We start from the raw sequence: 18,192 nt of genomic DNA, 5'->3' as shown, positions 1-18,192 counted from the left end.
TTTCCCTTCACTCAGGTGCTGGGGGAAATGTTCACTGGATTCCTGTTCCCAATGGCCTTGCAGAGATTATCTAGATCAGTGTTGGGTAATTTTAGGCTCTGTACTTAATAGCCTTACAGGGAGGCCCTTCTTTAAATGGTGATGTGCATGACTTCACTTACAAAATGTGATGGGGGCCACACAAACAACACATACATGGGCAGGGGTGCCAACTTGAATAAATTATTGAGGGGGCAAGTAATTGATCACATGATGGGGCACATCATTTGAATGGCAATGACCATCAACTTGGGGGGACCCTACCCCCTCAAATATTTTATTGGGGGGCGAAGGGACCTGGGCCCCTAGAAGTTGGCTCCTATGTACATGGGCATGTGCTTTACCAGTCTTTGCTGTTACAACCAAAATGGTCAAAGGCCTGGAAACGATGCCTTATGAGGAACGGCTAAGGGAGCTGGGCATGTTTAGCCTGGAGAAGAGGAGGTTAAGGGGTGACATGATAGCCATGTTCAAATATATAAAAGGATGTCATATAGAGGAGGGAGAAAGGTTGTTTTCTGCTGCTCCAGAGAAGCGGACATGGAGCAATGGATCCAAACTACAAGAAAGAAGATTCCACCTAAACATTAGGAGGAACTTCCTGACAGTAAGAGCTGTTCAACAGTGGAATTTGCTGCCAAGGAGTGTGGTGGAGTCTCCTTCTTTGGAGGTCTTTAAGCAGAGGCTTGACAACCATATGTCAGGAGAGCTCTGATGGTGTTTCCTGCTTGGCAGGGGGTTGGACTCGATGGCCCTTGTGGTCTCTTCCAACTCTATGATTCTATGATCTGCTTCAGCCCAAGCTGCACAAATCCTGGGAAAATGGCTTCCATGTGGCTAAGGAAAGGTGCAAAGGCCTCTTTAGCTTAGGATCTTTCCTGATTATTGATTTTAGTGCAATGCATAATGCAACTGTTCCCTTTTGATTTAAGGATTCGTTTCTCTTTCCTCCAGAACACTTTTTTAGCAAAGGATACTGTACCCTCCAGAAAGCTAACACCTTGGATAAGGATATTTATGTCATTTGTATCCAGCTTCACTCAGGGGAACTTTACCAAGGGTTCATCTCATGACATGTTATCCTCATAACAGTCTGGGACAGGTTAGGCTGAGAGAGGGTGACTGACCCAAGTCACTGAGCAAACGCAATGGGTGAATTGAATTGAGCCACTGCAGTCTCCCCAGGCCAGCCCACTGACTCTGTTATGACCTATATTGACAAATCATCATCAGTGTCAAAGTCAAGGAGTGCTGCATGACAATGAGTTCTTATATATGTAATTTTCTTCCACATGTGGCTTAGTCTCAATGTAGGTCATTTAGTCCCTGAAGATGTGAATATCTGGGGTGTGTTGCCTTTGGGGAGGCAGAGGGAAAACAGGTTTCTCTCCCCCTCCAATCAAGGCCTGACATGCAAAAACTTGAAATTCTCTTGGAGGAAGGGAATTGGAAAGAAAACTGATAAAAGACAGTCTTTTTCAAAATGAGTGAAATGATGTTTAAGCAGTGTTTTAAAATAATATTGCTACACATGTATATACACTGCCACAAACCTTCTGGAGCCAAGACACTGTGGTAGTAATGTTAGTGGTAATAGTTATGCTGCTGTATTTGTCTGGATTAGAATTTAAGCAGGACTTGGGAAAGCTCTGTAAAATATCCTGTGAATGTAAGAAGCTGAGCTGTATTGAATAATTGTTTTATCAAAGCCAGTTTTAGCTGCTCTGACTGGCAGCAGTAGCTCCCCCAAAGATCCTTTCCAGGGCTGCCCTTTGAGGGCCAATCTAGATATGCCCGTATGTGCATCTTTACATGTAATTTGCAGGTTTTTTAAAATGCAAATTGCATTAGTTGTATGTATTTATGGATCAAAACTAGGGTTGCCATACATCCAGAACTTCCTGGACATATCCGGAATACTGCAGTCAGAAGCAGCATCTGGGCGGAAATCATTAGAATGTCCGGGAAAATATGGATGTATGGCAACATATGTCGGCAGTTTCATTTTTGGTGATCGCTAAAAAAAATCAACAACAACAAAGTTCAACAAGTTTCCCCCAAAAAACGCAACAACTTTTCTGTCTTTTCCTCTTCTGCTGCGATTCTAAAGAAAATTCCTCTACTGGCGCTCCTATTTGCTTTGCAGGAAATTCCCCACTGGAGCCATTGGTGGATAACAATTAGACCCAGGCAGCGAGTTGATGCTATTTTAAAGATGCATTTAACATCACTAGTTTGACCCTGAGACCCTTGTAACTGAAAATGCTGTGGGTTAATTTAACAAATATGGCATAGACTAGCCTTCCCCAATCATATTCCCTCCATATGCTTTGGACTACACTACAAGCCCCATCAGTCCTAACCACCATCAGGGCATCAGGTTGGGGAAGGCATGTGTAGACTGTGTTCACAGGTTTGTGTGAACATGTGAATGAGAGGTGATGGGACTGCCAGCTGCTATCCCTTTCCTCTTTACACATTCATTCTACATGGATGAAAGCACAAACGCTCCACTTGTTTAGATTGCATGCTTAAATACTACTCTGTCTAAAACCAGCAAATAATAATCTGTTCCCACACATTTAAGAAAAGGGAGCAGATGGTGTAGCACCTAGGAAGACTGGAGCTGTATTTCCTTCCTTTTAAAGAAATCAAACACTGGACATATTTTTTGCAAATAAGCAATAAAATCATTGCAGTCACTTCCACTGGAAAGTAGACTTTACTCTCTCCTGCAACTAGAATGCATTTTGATCTCTGTTAATTATGGTTGCTCAGCTGTAAGCTGTTCTTTCCCCTTGAACTTTAGTCAAAGCAAGTGTGATAGCTGTCAAATTGGCAGTTTGTTCACACACATAGATATGCACCTATATCTATCTAAAGAGACAGATATTTACCAAACAGCATGTTTTTTAATCTTCCTTTCTGTGCAAGTTTGTTGTTAGATTTTTGACTTTGTCAGTAAGCATAAAGGGTTACATCCTTGCATGACCAGGAGGAAGCCTGCACAACATATGTTTTCCTCCCCCTGTAGCCTTATGCACCTTGCAGAAAACCTCTCTAGGGAGTCAGGGGGACATGCCAAACATTGTGGGCTATGTCTTATGTGGCATCACCAAAAACTAGATGGAGGAATCTGGTTGCAGTGGAACACAAAATCTCTCCACTCAGTTCGGGATGATTCTGTACCACCACCCTATATGACACAGCCCACAATGCTTGGTACATTCCTCTTACCTTTTGGAGAGGTTTTGGAGAAAGATCTGTTGTGCAAGCTTGCTTTCTGCACATGTTGGATACAACTCTAAAATAACAGCAATCATTATCTTGCTCTATTGGCCCTCATGAAGCTGCTGGTAGGTGGAAATGACAGCTCCATATGAGCATAGCAGTTGTGCACAGACCACCGCCAACCGCAGCAACCCTAAGAGTGCCAATCTTACTCTAATAGTTCAAGGTCAACTATATGTTACATCGTTTTAATGCACCAACCTGCAGTAAGATATCCTTATGTGCCCTATTCTATTGCAATGCCTCCTTGGGAAGGGGGCCTAGTCTTTTGGGTTTTCAAAATGGCATGTGTTTCAGGACTGAGGGAATAAAGCAGTTCAGGGTGTCAGCTTCTGTTGTCAGAATGGGGTGGAGGGGAGGAAGGTGTGAAACTGAGTTCTTGGAGAAGAGTTTGCCAAAATTTGAACACTGCTAATCTGGCAAGCTGTTTCCTTTGCGGTGGATACCGATGCCATTGATTAAGTATAATGTGAGAAAGGCAAATGTGCTCTCTTGCACCTGCTTCATGCTTCCCTCTGCTGGTTGATAAAACCACAGAGGGAAGTATTATGCGATTTTTACTAAGACCAGGAAGAACAACTGTTCTAACTGGCAACAATGGCAAGCAAAGAGAGATTAGGAAAACACAGTCTTTTATGTGTGTATCCTTGCACTGCCCAGTGGCATTGCAGTGTTGCTTGCTCATGGCATTGTTATCAATACAAACCATACAAGAGCAGCCTGTGCATACAGATCCTGAGGTTTAGAGATCATGTCATGCTATAAAAGCTGAATGCTTTCTTAACCAGGACAACAGGTTTAGAGCTGAGCTGGAAATGACTGCAAGTACAGTCATGCCTGGCTGACTTTCTACTGCCTGGAGAAAGCTACATTCCTAGCACTGGCACAAACACACAACTATGCAGTGTGGAGAGATGGAACTAAGAATGGGTCAACGCACAACATTACATTGTTTAGTTGTGTGCCTAATGCTGTTTTAAGTGTACACCTAAAAATGGGACATGCCAATGCAATCAACACATGCTTACAAGTATGTACTTACAAGCAGGTACACGAGGAGGGAGCCAGCATTGGTCTGCAGGCCAAGTGTACTCTGTGGCAAGTCCAGTTTTGATACCTCATAATGTTATGTTTATATATGTACTGGAATCATCATCATCATCATTAGAAATTGTCTAGTTCACTGGTGTCAATCAAAGCAATCAAAGAAAGGTAGACCTGTAGGAAACATTTCTGTTTGTAACCACACCACAGAACCAGGGGTTGACCAGGCACTACTGTGCAGTTGTATGTGAAAAGAGTAAAAATCCATGTTGCTATTAGCTGCATTTGTTATGCAAGCAGGTGAGACTCCAACATAGCGACTGCATGAATTTTCTGAATTTTCAGCTCATATGGATTAAAATGGCTTGTGATCTCCTGCTTAATCAGAATACTTTCCTTTCACCCTGCCCACCATTGTTTTCTCTCCTTTATAGCATTTAGCCACCTTCATCATGGATAAGAGTGAGGCCATTGTAACAGTGGATGATGCCATCAGGAAACTCAAACAGCTGGCTTCCAAAGAGAAGATCTGGGCCCAAGAGATGCTGTTGCAAGTGAATGACAAATCCATCCGACTGCTGGACTGCGAAACTCAGGTAAGCAGTAATTCACCATTCATATAGCAAAAGCTCCTATAGAAATATCAAAATTTTGAAAATAAGGGGGTCCATGGCTTGGCTTTTGCCAAGCATGTAAACTGGGGGATCTCCCACAAGACTCTCTGGCTGCATACACATCGTACATTTAAAGCACCCTCCCCCCCACAAAAAAATCTAGGGAACTGTAGTTTGCCCTTTACACAGCTGCAATTCGCAGCACCCTTCACAAACTGCAGTTCCTAGGATTCTTTGGGGGAAGTCATGTACTTTAAATGCATTGCATGTACACTGTCTGCTAATTTTGCTGGCACAAATGAACATGGCTACACCTGTGGGAACAGCTTCTGTAGAGTTCCAGATCCTATTTCTGGCTGGGATTTGGTAGAGTATGTTACTCATGCACACAAGTTGTCTTTGCAAACATAGAAGTGACAAGTCTTTAAGACATTGTATTTTGACATGATGCTCAAGATTGATAGCAAAGGGAGGAGGCAATACAATGAAGTTTTGTTGGCCTCCTTACAAAAACTTTGCCTCTCTTTCCTACCAGCTAAGAAACGCCCAGAAACTTCACATGTGCCAGCAACAATTTTGTCCAACTGCCTTCATGCAGATATAGCTACTAATGGATTTAAAGTACATTGAGTGAATCAGATGCCATCGTCTTTTTTTCAGGAATGGTTATTACAATGAATAAATGCAGCTTGTAACTAAATCTGTCTGTCTGTCTGTCTGTCTGTCTGTCTGTCTGTCTGTCTGTCTGTCTCGCTCTCTCTCTGATTTGCCTTTCAGGAAGAGCTAGAGGACTTCCTTCTGCCAACAGTCCAGCTCTGCCAAACTGTGCTGAATCAGATGCGGTACTCATCCATACTCCTGCTAGTGTGTCAAGACTCAGAGCAGCACAAGCCTGACATTCATTTCTTTAATTGCGATGAGGTGGAGGTAAACAAGGGTGGGGAGAGGAGGGGAGGAAAAAACAACATGGTATATTTTAGCAGCTTGGTGCTAGATGAGAAAATGTTGGTGTGCAAGCATGACTCCACTGTGACCGTGTTCCAGCTCTGCAGCCACATGCAAGCAAGGACCTCCTGTTGTCAATATTAGCAGAGAAAAGCATTTCTTCTATCCGCAGTGCTTAATGTGCAAGGGAAGGGATGTGCATACAGAAAACTCTTGATGGCAGGCAAGGACTGCCGTGCAAAGCTTTCGTGGGAGCGAATCTCACAAAATCTTTGCAATTACATATGGAACTGTGATTTCTAGTGTATTTGTAGCTGTGAAGCTAACACACACACACACAGAGCATAGTACAATGAAACATTTTTTAATGCAGCATTTGTTTATAAGACCTTGTTCCATTTGCATTCTTACATGCATTCTTAAATTTCTGCCATGAGCCATTTCTTCTCTTGAGACCAACCTGATCTTGTATTTTAGGCAGAGATGGTACATGAGGACATAGAAAGTGCACTTGCTGACCATAAGTTTGGAAAGAAGATACGGCCGCAGACTCTCAAGTAAGTGGGTGCTGTGGACAGGCAGGCTCCAGCAAGTAAATTGGGAAGAAGCTTTGCTTGCCCTACTCTGCAGAAGTCACAAAGCTCATGATCCACCCTTAATTTAATTTCCTGCTCCTTTTAAGTTATTGAAGTACTAGGTGTGTCCCTTGGAGGTGAACACATTAGGATTAAAGGACAGTAAAATTAGGCACAGCCTTGTGAAATTTTAAGCAACAAGGGCAGAGAAACAAGTAATAATAATAATAATAATAATAATAATAATAATAATAATAATAATTTTATTATTTATATCCCACCCATCTGGCTGGGTTTCTCCAGCCACTCTGGGTGGCTTACAGCATATGTCTGGTGCGCTGCAAACTTCATCTGGCAGCACAAACTCTTGTTTGTCCAAGGGATTATTTTTGATACCCTAACTTCTAAGGAACATGAGTCATCTTGATGGGTTCCATTTACAGATACGATATCCTGATGATACTAGGATGTGCCCACATTCAATCCTATCATATACTGAAGCAATTCCCCTGTTGTCTTTGAACTAGACTTCATTGTTTATTTATTTATTTATTTATTTTACTAAATGGGAATGGGAATTGTTGGGACTTTCGTGAATGAATGAATTGCATAAATCTCATCTTGGCATGGTTAAGTTCACTCTCTGCTTTACTCATGTTTAAGCAGGGAGATGATGTGGGTAGCACAGGTGTCATGCTTAATCCCCATGCCGACACTACATCTTGCTGTGAGCCAATGGCAGTTGCCCAAAGAAGTACATAATGTACCCAACCCTCCTATGTAGTCTCCCTGTTTAAACATTACCCAAGCAGTGTGGGATGCAACCCGCACAGAAGCGGCAATCCACACCATTAAACCAATATAAAAACTAGACCATGTACTGTACAATATTGTCATGGCTGCTGGCCTTCTATACCCTTTTTAGGTGTATTAGGAAACAATTTATTGATAGTTGGGAGTCTCCCAGTTTGGTTTCTAAGATGTTACTTTAAGGAAGTTGACAGAAGGAAAGTTCCCCATCCACCCTTCCCACTGCAGCCATTTGCATCCCTTTGCTCAAAAAGCCTTATTGAATATCAGGGGTGGGGCTTCCTTAGCGATGTGGGAAGTGGGGAACTTATGCAGGAAGGGGAAAGTCACCCAAAATCATCCTTGGATTTTAAGTTAGGAAGTTCACAGAGGGAAATGTCCCCATCTTCTCTTCCACCCAGAATCCCTTTCTGCCCCATCTCACATTGTTGAGGAAGGGTCCCCTGTCCCTTCGATGCAGCCAGAGCTGATATTCAGGGATCTGCCTAGTTAGTTTGCCTCCACTTATCCTCTGCTGGTGTAGTTGTAAATAAAGCAAGGACCCTGTGTTACATTTACCTAAGGAAATTAAACCTGGTAGCTCCTCCCTTGCAACTTTTCACAGGTTAGGAGGGAGCGCATAAAAGTATTATTGGTTGTTGTCAACTGTTTAGCCCACACCAGTTTGGGCAGCAGGGCTACCCAAAACCTTGTAACTATAGTCATAGACAGGGTGTCCTGGTAAAAGGAGTGATCCATTGCTTCCTTTTCAGGGTAAACCAAGAGAAGATTAAACAGAGACAATCCATCCTCCCACCACCTCAAGGGCCAGCTCCAATTCCTTTCCAGTATGAAGCAAGAGGCTCACCAAAGAACAACCAGAATCGAGTGGCTCCTCCTTCACAGCATCATGAGCCAGGTATAGAAGGCAGTTGGTGACTAGTTCAGATTGATGACTAATGCAAGCATCTGCTTTGGGTTGTGACTCACCCAGAAAGTCTTATGTTGTCCTAACATGATTAGGCATGTGCTGTTTCCCAGTAGAACAGGAAAATCTCTATTCATCTTCATTGATTTCTCCATTTTAACCACTCGGGTAAAATAGCCCAATGGCAAGTATTTATTTCGCTGTAGTAATTAAAGCAAAGGATCCTTAAACTGAAAAGCATTTTTAATAGCTTGAATAATGCTTATTCATTGTATTAGGTGCTGTATGCATCCAGAGTATATTATAAATGAGACTGAATCCATCCCACCAAGGATGCATGCATTTCCAATGAAAGTTAATTGTACTGATTTTTCAATGCCAGCCTTTTTCTGTTGGCCCCCAGATGTTTTGTACTACAACTTCCATCCCCAGCCAGTGCTGGGGCTGATGGGAGTTGTAGTCCAAAACATCTGAAGACTACCACGGTGGGGAAGGCGACACTATATGATAGCATTGTCAGGTCTCAACCTGGAGAACCATCATTTCTGCCTATCACCCCACAGCAATGATAAAGGATGCAACCATGACTTCTCTTATCTTAGTCCCACTGCCCAGCCTCCTCTCCCCGCCTGCCCCACTCCTGTACTGCAACATGAGTGTCCTGCTTGCTCCAGTGGATAGGAAGGGAGAGCAGATAACTCTGGGCGGCTTACAGCACATAAAAAATGGGAAACCATTAGACATTAAAAATTTCCCAATACAGGGTTGCCTTCAGGTGTCTTCTAAAAGTCAGATAGTTTTTTATTTCCTTGACATCTGATGGGAGGGCATTCCACAGGGCGGGTGCCACTACCGAAAAGGCCCTCTGCCTGGTTCCCTGCAACCTCACTTCTCACAGTGTGGGAACTGCCAGAAGGCCCTCGGAGCTGGACTGAACGATGGGGGTGGAGGTGCTCCTTCAGGTATGCTGCAAGAGGAAACAATATGTTTCTACCAGCCTGCTGTTTTCATACAGGCTTAAGCACAATTTGATAGCATACAGCTTTTCTCAACATAAGATTGTTAGGAAAGTCTGGAGAATTTCTACTACAGAATAGCAGAAGGACCAGAGCAGAGGTGGCACCATTCTTTTGTGAACAAAGACACTATGTGTTTTAATAGCTGCATGACAGGGAGCAAAGCAAAACACACTTTAACCCAGGGTTCAACAAACTTTTTCAGCAGGGGGCCGGTCCACTGTCCCTCAGACCTTGTGGGGGGCTGGACTGTATTTTGGGAAGAAAAAATGAACGAATTTCTGTGCCCCACAAATAACCCAGAGATGCATTTTAAACAAAAGGACACATTCTACTCATGTAAAAACACGTTGATTCCCGGACCGTCCACAGGCTGGATTTAGAAGGCGATTGGGCCGGATCTGGCCCCCAGGCCTTCGTTTCCCTACCCATGCTTTAACCCATCATGAAGAGCTATAGCCAGAGGGAAAGCATTACCTGTTGACATGCAGCTAGTCAGGCTGAAATTAAAAGAATTAAGCCATTCACTGAAGTGAAGGCATGTGTGCTGTGTTTATTGTGTACTGCATTAATTCACCTCTGAAAACTTGTTCAAACTGAAAGTCTCAAGCTGCCTTGAACATACTGTATATTGGACCAAAAACATCTTTCCCCTAGAAATAATTTAAATGGTTAAATCTGCTGGTCTCTGATCCTGAGAAAGATTGTGCTATTTTAAAATCTAGTTTTGCATAATGGAAATAATGTAGAACTGTAATGGGAGATGGGTGTTTTGGTGATGTTCATATAAGTAACAAATGTCTTTGCTGTGCCATCAATCAGATAGGTACAAAAACCTATCAGCCTGTGGAATCAGCTAGTTTCCCAGGTGATGTGTACCTGTGTGTTCCAGAATGACTTGAGCTATGAGTGTAGCTTATTGGCTGTCCAATCAGAAGCTAAAAAGAGAGCAGCAGAAGTTGCAGAGAGTTTTTATATATATATTTTAAAAAACACTCCTCATACTGGCACCCCCAAAATGAGAATTGATGCTCGTTGTCTTTTTGAGAAAACTAAAAATACATTGTAAGATTGATTATGTTTCCTAGTTAGTACTGCCCCCGAATATCACTTTTCACAGCACATTTTGTCAATGTTTTCATATCATACTTACTGATACTAAAGCGATTTTTGCTTTCTGCACTCTGAAAAGATGGAGTTGGACATGTACTGTGGGGAACAGTAATCCTCTGAATGAAAAGTGAGGGCTTGATGTGGCAGCTTCCTCGCTAAGGCATACTTAATACCTGCCTGAACGAGTCACTGAATTCCCTGACTTGGAGATGACATGACATGTAGGCAGATGGGCAGTGGCTCAATGTCAGTAACTCCCATTTTCTGTATTCTGACTCGTTTGCCCGAATCCTTGCTTCTTGCCACTGAAAAATGATCTAAACCCTTAAAGAATTTGTTTCCTTCTCAATCTTACAAATGCAAAGTGGGTGGGTGGAGGAGTGTCTACCAGAAACATTGCATACACTGCCTGTTAAATTTCTGCAGGTTACTTTTACATTTGTCTCTTTGTTTATAGCAACAAATTGGATTCTGTAGAGGATTGTACAAGTTCCTACAGAGTTCCTCTTGAGTTCTATTTACGTCTGTATAAGACAGCAGTCAGCTAGAAATCCTAGCAGCCTGGGGCCGTTAGACAGTTCTGTATTTATTTTTGTCCTAATTTGTCTTAAACCTGCCCATCCCTCATCATTTTGATCCTTTCTGTGCTACTAGAAGGATGTGAGTGATGGGCGGTACGTGTAGCCTCCCATGTGCCCATGGCTATTCTTCCCTATTGCATTTAAAGCACTAGGAGACCACTTTAACAGCCATGGCTTCCTCCAAAGAATCTCAGCTACTGTAGTTTATTAAGGGTGCTGCAGGTTGTTAGGAAACCTTGATAGAGCTATAATTCCTGGAGTGTTTTGACAATCAATCCCTTTTCCCATGGAACTCTGGGAATTGTAGCTCAGGGCAGGGAATTTGGGTCTCCTAGCAACTCTCAGTACAGTTCCCAGGATTCTTGGGGGGGGAGCTATGACTCTTTAAAGTGGTATAATATTTATTTAAATACATAGTGCAGAAGGGGCCTAAATGTTTTGGAGTTAAGTCTAGGAAGTCATGGGAGGTCAGCGGGACTTGGAAAGGGTTGGGACATGTCACTTTTTAAAACCTGGCCCTGTTTTGTGCCCATAAGAGCAGCCTGACACGCTCTTCTCTTTGGTGATCACTCATAGCCGAATAAGATTGTCTTCCATAAACACGGTTTTAACAATGAGTCCGTAAGTGACTGTGGAGGCCAATTCTGGATCCACATATCCTTCCACAGTGGGGACATTGGTTTCCAGGTGGGAGTTGATCACAGTGTGGATTTGCTAAGCGTGCCTTCCTCTTAGCACATTTCTCCTTGTGTCCTGAGTTCGAGTGTCTTCAAAGCCCATGACACCTTTGGTAAAGGCTGTTCTCCAACTGGAGCGCTTGCAGGCAAGTGTTTCCCAGTTGTTGGTGTTTATACTACTTTTTTTTAGATTTGCCCTGAGAGAGTCTTTGAACCTCTTTTGTGAACCTCTTTTGTTGTTGGCAACTGATGGGTTGTTTCTTTTTAAATTTTTGCTTAATATCTGTACATTAGACTCCCACTTAATTCACAAGAGCAGGTGCCATAACAAAAGTTGGCAGTCTTGGCCTCAAATATACTGGCGATGCAATTGAACCATTGCTTACAATCCCATGCTGCTCATGGCCTCTGCTTTTTATTTATTTCCTGCCAGAGCTCCTTATTTATGGCAGAATGTGAATTTTGCACGCTGACACAAATTTGCTTCAGCATGAGAAGAGCATTTCCTCCCTAGTTAATCCCTAACCTTGCCTCTGGAAAATAGCTGAGTTTCCACCCCATTTTTTAAGTTATTAATTTGAAGGACATATGGGGTGGGCAGGATGAACTCTGCGAGTGTAAGCACCAGGATTCTGGACTGGATCAGGTGCACTGTATGCACCATCTGTCCCTGGCACACTGACTCTTCTTGCTCAAGAATGCTGTTTTCAAAGCAACCAGATTCCACTTTGTGGCAAAGACATCAGCAAGTATGTGAACAGGAGTGCTCTGATAGACATTGTTTAGTTGAGCTTTCAGAAAGACTCCTTCTGAGTGACTTCGCGTTGATGGGATAAGAGGAGAGATCCTCTCATGGACTTGTAACTGGTTAAAGAATTGAGAGTAGGAACAAATACATAGTTCTCAGAAAGGAGGGATGTCTCTAAGAATCTATACTAAGATCTGTGCATCTTAACTTGTTCATAAATTATCTGCAGTTAGAGGTGTGAATTGAAGTGGTCAGGTTTGCTGTTGGCACCAAGTTATTTACTGCAGGATGGTTAAAAGAGATAGCAAAAAAGCTCTGAAAGGGTCTTTCCAAACTTATATGAATGGGCATTAAAATGGAAAATGTGTTTCAATGTGGTAAGGAGGCATAAAGTGATTCACATTGGGGCAAATATACACTCCTGGGGTCTGAGCACACTGGGACTGCCCAGAGAAGGGATTCTGAGTTTTTGGTGGGTATTCCAATGAAAAAGTCAGCCCAGTGTGTGGCTGCTTTAAAAAGGTGTACTCCCTTTTGGGGATAAATAGGGGAGAAAAGAATTGCCAATATCATAATGCCTTTTTACAAATCCCTACTTAGAATGATGTGTGCATCATTCCCAAGAATTCTGGGGTGTAAGCAAGATATTGTAGATCAGGCCAGAAAAAATTCAGAAAATGGATAACCAAAATGATTATGAGATTGCAGCAATCCCCCTAAAATATAAAGGTTTAATGGAGAATACGGCCATGGTGTCTCTGTACAGCTTCCAGTGTTGGAGATAGCATGCCTCTGGAAATCATGGGTTGGGAGAGTCCTGTTGCACTCAGTTTACGCTTATACGTTTCCCATGGGCATTTGGTTGGCCACAGTGGCAACAGAATATTAGACTAGATAGGTCTTTGGTCTGATCCAAGAGGGCTCTTATTTTTATGTTCTCATGTGGCTGAAAAAAGATATACATGAGCCACTTGCGGGAACTGTGCACAAGAACAATCTCACTGCAGCTTTTAACAGACAGGTTCTTGGCAGTGAGGCCTTTGCACCTCATTTTGCAAAACTGAGTCCTGTATCAATAGAATAGATGGAGCTTTGCCAGATCCCACTAAATGAATTGTTTGACTCTTAACGTATGGTTGCTCTTTTGTGTCCAAGTCAACAAAATAAATCAGCAAGGTTTACAATACTGGCATATCGTGCCTTATCCTCCTGAGATATTTAATTAGCAATTTTCTCTCCACAATAATTCCCTCTGCTTCCCTTTATAAACAGTCATAGCCTACCATATGTTACCAATAATATTAATGATTATCCATATCAAATGATGTTTTGCAGATTATCTTGGTAGAAGTCAATTTTAGAAACCAGGTGTTTTGAATTTCTCTCCACTTTTGACCTCTCCGTTTTGATAACTAATTTTTTGTGTGTTTGACAGAATATGATCGACGAAACTCCAGTTCTCAGGACTATGAAGAGTCCCGGGCAATTTTAGCACAGAAGATTGAAAAAGAAACGGTTAGCTGTGACTTTAAAAAAAATCACAAAAAACTTATGTGGGAGGATGAGAAAAGGGGATGAACAGGGTGGAGATGCATTTTCTAAGGACGAAACCAAATACAATGTTAATTCTGTGAACACAAGTCATGTTCAGTTTTGTAATGTAAATACAGAGCAGAGCAGCCTAAGGAACATGAGGGTGGGAAGTAAAAGCTTGATGTTCTCTCTTGTTGTCAGGGTCCCAACAAAAAAATGCTTATTTGAACCTGGTATTTTCATTTCAAGGGAATCTTCCAGTGGTGCCAATGGCAGGAAATGAGAGAATTAAACTCCCCCAACCACATTAGTCCTGAGACAGCTCAGGCCACCCCCACAGGTGCTCTTTATACACATGCACACACACACACGAGTGTGTTTTGACCACCTCATGAGAAGAGAAGACTCCCTGGAAAAGACCCTGATGTTGGGAAAGGTGGAGGGCACAAGGAGAAGGGGACGACAGAGGACAAGATGGTTAGACAGTGTTCTCGAAGCTACCAGCATGAGTTTGACCAAACTGCGGGAGGCAGTGGAAGACAGGAGTGCCTGGTGTCCATGGGGTCACAAAGATTCGGACACGACTAAAACAACAACAACACACACACTCACACTCCCTGTGCACGTTATCTGCATTCACAGAAATAGCATCCCGCCTGGTTTGGTCTTCAGTGGCGAGGGACAGAAGGGACAAGGAGAGAGGCATGCACAAAGCTCTGGCTCTCTTTCCATTTTTATTGTTTTTCATTTCTCTCTTTGCAGCAAATCCTAAACTGCACTCTGGATGATATTGAGCTGTTTGTTGCCAAGCTTCAGAAAGCTGCAGAAGCATTCAAACAGCTGAACCAAAGGAAGAAGGGAAAGAAGAACAAGAAGAAAGGTCCAGCAGGTATAAAGGGCCAGACTGCCAGCTTCAGGGCAGGGGTGGGGAACCTTGGTCTTGGAGACTTAGTTGGTCAGAATCAAGGATACACATACACATAAATATATATTAAAAAAGAATCAAGTATACACTTGCAGAGTTAATGCTAAATGCATTACTTTTGGTAAATGAGCCACCATAGTGGGCTGTGAAAATTTGTGTCCTGGGCTTTTTTAGCCTAATCCACCCATGTTCTGTCTGAAATTAAGCGGTGCATTGGTTGCCAAATGTGAAATATATTGGCATTATTTTCAGTTCTCCTACCCCACTATTAAGAGTGCTGGTAGACTCCCATTCCCTTCACAGAACTACAATTCCCAGAATTTCCTGAGAAGAGGGGTTAACTGTTAACTTGCTCTGGGAACTGTGGTTCTGTGAAAGGCATAGCCGTCTCCCAGCAACTCCTAGCTAATGTTATCTTTTCTAAAAACCACGTGGTTTTAACTTCCTCTCCTTTGTTTCTTTGTATTCACTGTTGTTGTTGTTGTTTTGCTTTAAAGAGGGAGTTCTGACCCTGAGGGCAAGGCCCCCAAATGAGGCTGAATTCGTTGACTGCTTCCAGAAAACAAAGTTGGCGCTAAATCTCCTGGTAAGAACCAAAAGGCACAATTTAATTTGTCTCTACACTAGACAGGCAATGGTTATACTACATGCCATCATCTTATACCAAGGAAGGATTGTGATTTTACATCCAAAGAACATGGTTTCTCCTTATCAGGACAATATCAAGGCTGTGTACTTAGCTCTGCTTGAGATAAAGAAAGATGAGAAAGCAGAAGGAAGTACAATTTTCCTCCTGCACCAAAGCCACGCTTCCTCCCTGTCTTCTGACTAGTCCAGTCAATCAAAAATGTACTGTTTAGCCAAAGGCCATAACAAATCTGAACAACACGTGGCCCACTATTAACTTCTGCAAGTATCACACTATGGAGGAGAATGCTGTTGGGGCACGCATTGCTTGATTGTCTGTGCAAGCCCTTAACAAGCCATAATCTGTGTGTCATATAATAAATATCTTCTGCTAATCCCCATGTAGCTGAGTGGAAGAAGCACCAGTGCCATGAATAGGCTTGCCATACGTCAGGAAAATTCCTGGCATGCCCTGGTTTTCGAGTGTAAAAATGGCTTCCGGGGGCCAGGGGCGAGCAGCTCAACCATTTTGGAGTCTTCCTTTAAAAAGCTCAATTTTACTTTTTTGAAATGTGGCAACCCTAACCATGAACAGTTTCTGAACCACCCATATATTTTCACATGCTCAGTTGCCCCTATATCAGTCACAGTAGAAATAGATAACAGGCAAGATATCAGTAAAGCAGAATACTGTCGTGTATTGAGGAGCCACTGTTTCCACTTCAACAAAGAAAGGCGTTGTTTGCCACTACAGCAAATTCCCAGCAATGTAAATAAAAGGGGCATTCATCTGAACTGCTGCTGGCTGTATTTGACATCCTCCTAAATCCCTTTCATTGTTTCTCTTTCCAATGCAACCCATTTTAAATACAAATATTTGAGGTTTTGGGTGCACCAGTGACCTGCAATTTTTGTGATAACATTAAGACCACACTCCGTCACTGAAACAAGCTCTGTACAAGTTAAACTTTGAAATCCAAACTAATACTGTATTTAGATTGGAAGACTCTTGGTTCAAGGACCTGGATTTTTTGCTGGTGTTACAGTACCATGTGTGTTGGTTGCTAGTGTAATATGAATAATATCAGGAATGCCTTAGGCCAGGGTTGCAGTGACAGGGGCAAACCTGTGACCTTCCAGGTGTTATTGGACTGCAACTTCCATCAGCCCCATTCAGCATGGCCAATGGTCAGGGGTAATGAGCGTTGTGGTCCAGCAGCATTTGGAAAGCTGAGGTTTCCCATTTCTGCTTTTAAACCTCAATGTAGCACTGTCTGTTCAAATATGCCAGATAACTTACTGGGCTTGGAATGCTCAGGAAGTGTCCCCTTTTTTCCAGTTACGATGATAGAACATAAGAACATGCCCTGCCAGATTGGATCAGCGACTATTATTCCAATGCTGTTTCCAACAGCAGCCATACAGATGGCTCTGGAAGCTCACAGATTGGGGCCATGAGGTGATGGTCACCCCTGTTGATCATTTGCAGCATCTGTCACTCAAAGATATCTTTCCTCTCGAGATGAAGGTTCCATTTAACTATCATGGCCAGGCATAGGCAAACTCCGCCCTCCAGATGTTTAGGGACTACAACTCCCATCATCCCTAGCTAACAGGACCAGTGGTCAGGGATGATGGGAGTTGTAGTCCCAAAACATCTGGAGGCCTGAGTTTGCCTATGCCTGATCATGTCTAAGAGCTGTTGATAAGTCTATCCTCCTCCTTCATGAATTTGTGTAGTCTTTTTTTTTTTAAAAAAAGCCATCTTAGCCAGTGACCAACACAGCCTGGAGAAGTTGGGAGGTTGCTAGGCAAGAGTTAATAAATGACTACTCTTTAGTTTTCTGTGGATTCATTGTCTGGGTAGGAATGGATTGATGCAGCTGTTTTAGTTTTATTAGTGTGTGTGTGTGTGTGTGTGTGTGTGTGTGTGTGTGTGTGAATTATTTTTATGTTATTTCTGTGAATTTACCCTGAGTGTTTTTCTGCCATAAAATATAGCTTAACACCTAAATAAATAGCAGAGGACTAACACATAAACTCTCCAATTATGACAAAGCTTGACTCCCATGCCAGCTAAACCTTACTTCAAGGTTTGGAATTACAGCTAAATATTTCTGCTTTTTTATTTCATTTCTGACTATGAAAACTTAAGAAAACGGTGATATCTCTGTACCTTAGGGCCTTTCAGACAACTTGTTTATTAAGCATACATCCTGATTTGTTTACCGGCAGATTAGACAACATTAGCTATTTAATGAGCATCCATTTTCATTTGTGGAGAGGTTTGATGACATTGCACCAAATGATGTGTTCCCTCACACTCTCCAGTGCATTTTCCTATCACTTTCCTTATTGCAAAAAGTCTGATATTTTGGAGGAGTGAGCTTGTCGCACAAGACCTCCCAATCAACTATAATTGCACAAACTGAATTTTCCAATGTGTGGTTGAATCCTACTTGAAAATAGCAATAGTGTGGAAGCACCCTTAGAATCAGCAAATCAAATTTAGTCTAAACCTGATTTCATTTTCCCCCTTTTTTAGGCCAAACTGAGAAAACATATCCAGAATCCAAGTGCTTCAGAATTAGTGCATTTCCTGTTTGGACCATTGGAATTGGTATAATTGTCTTTACTATATAATTTCAACATTCTTCCTTATTCATTGCTACCATAATAATCGCCTGGCATAGAGAGTAATAACCCATTTAAGGGTACATCTTATTACTGAGGTTCCATTCAGAAAT

At 42.4% G+C, this 18,192-nt stretch overlaps 1 protein-coding gene across 2 annotated transcripts in view; it reads left to right on the top strand.

The window, feature by feature from the left end:
• Positions 1-18,192, top strand: part of EPS8L2 (EPS8 signaling adaptor L2) — a 91,570-nt gene that overhangs the window by 54,150 nt on the left and 19,228 nt on the right. For both annotated transcript variants that reach the window (XM_082222234.1, XM_082222235.1), the window contains exons 5-12: positions 4,809-4,970; positions 5,766-5,915; positions 6,411-6,490; positions 8,071-8,216; positions 13,796-13,875; positions 14,656-14,782; positions 15,316-15,404; positions 17,991-18,065. In XM_082222234.1, coding sequence (XP_082078360.1) covers positions 4,809-4,970; positions 5,766-5,915; positions 6,411-6,490; positions 8,071-8,216; positions 13,796-13,875; positions 14,656-14,782; positions 15,316-15,404; positions 17,991-18,065 — 909 coding nt within the window. The remainder of the gene's footprint in view (positions 1-4,808; positions 4,971-5,765; positions 5,916-6,410; positions 6,491-8,070; positions 8,217-13,795; positions 13,876-14,655; positions 14,783-15,315; positions 15,405-17,990; positions 18,066-18,192) is intronic.

The sequence above is a fragment of the Podarcis vaucheri genome, assembly GCF_965113315.1.
Source record: "Podarcis vaucheri genome assembly, chromosome: 1".
NCBI lineage: Eukaryota > Metazoa > Chordata > Lepidosauria > Squamata > Lacertidae > Podarcis > Podarcis vaucheri.
The sequence above is the reverse complement of the archived record's forward strand: the minus strand, read 5'-3'. Positions and strand labels throughout refer to the sequence as shown.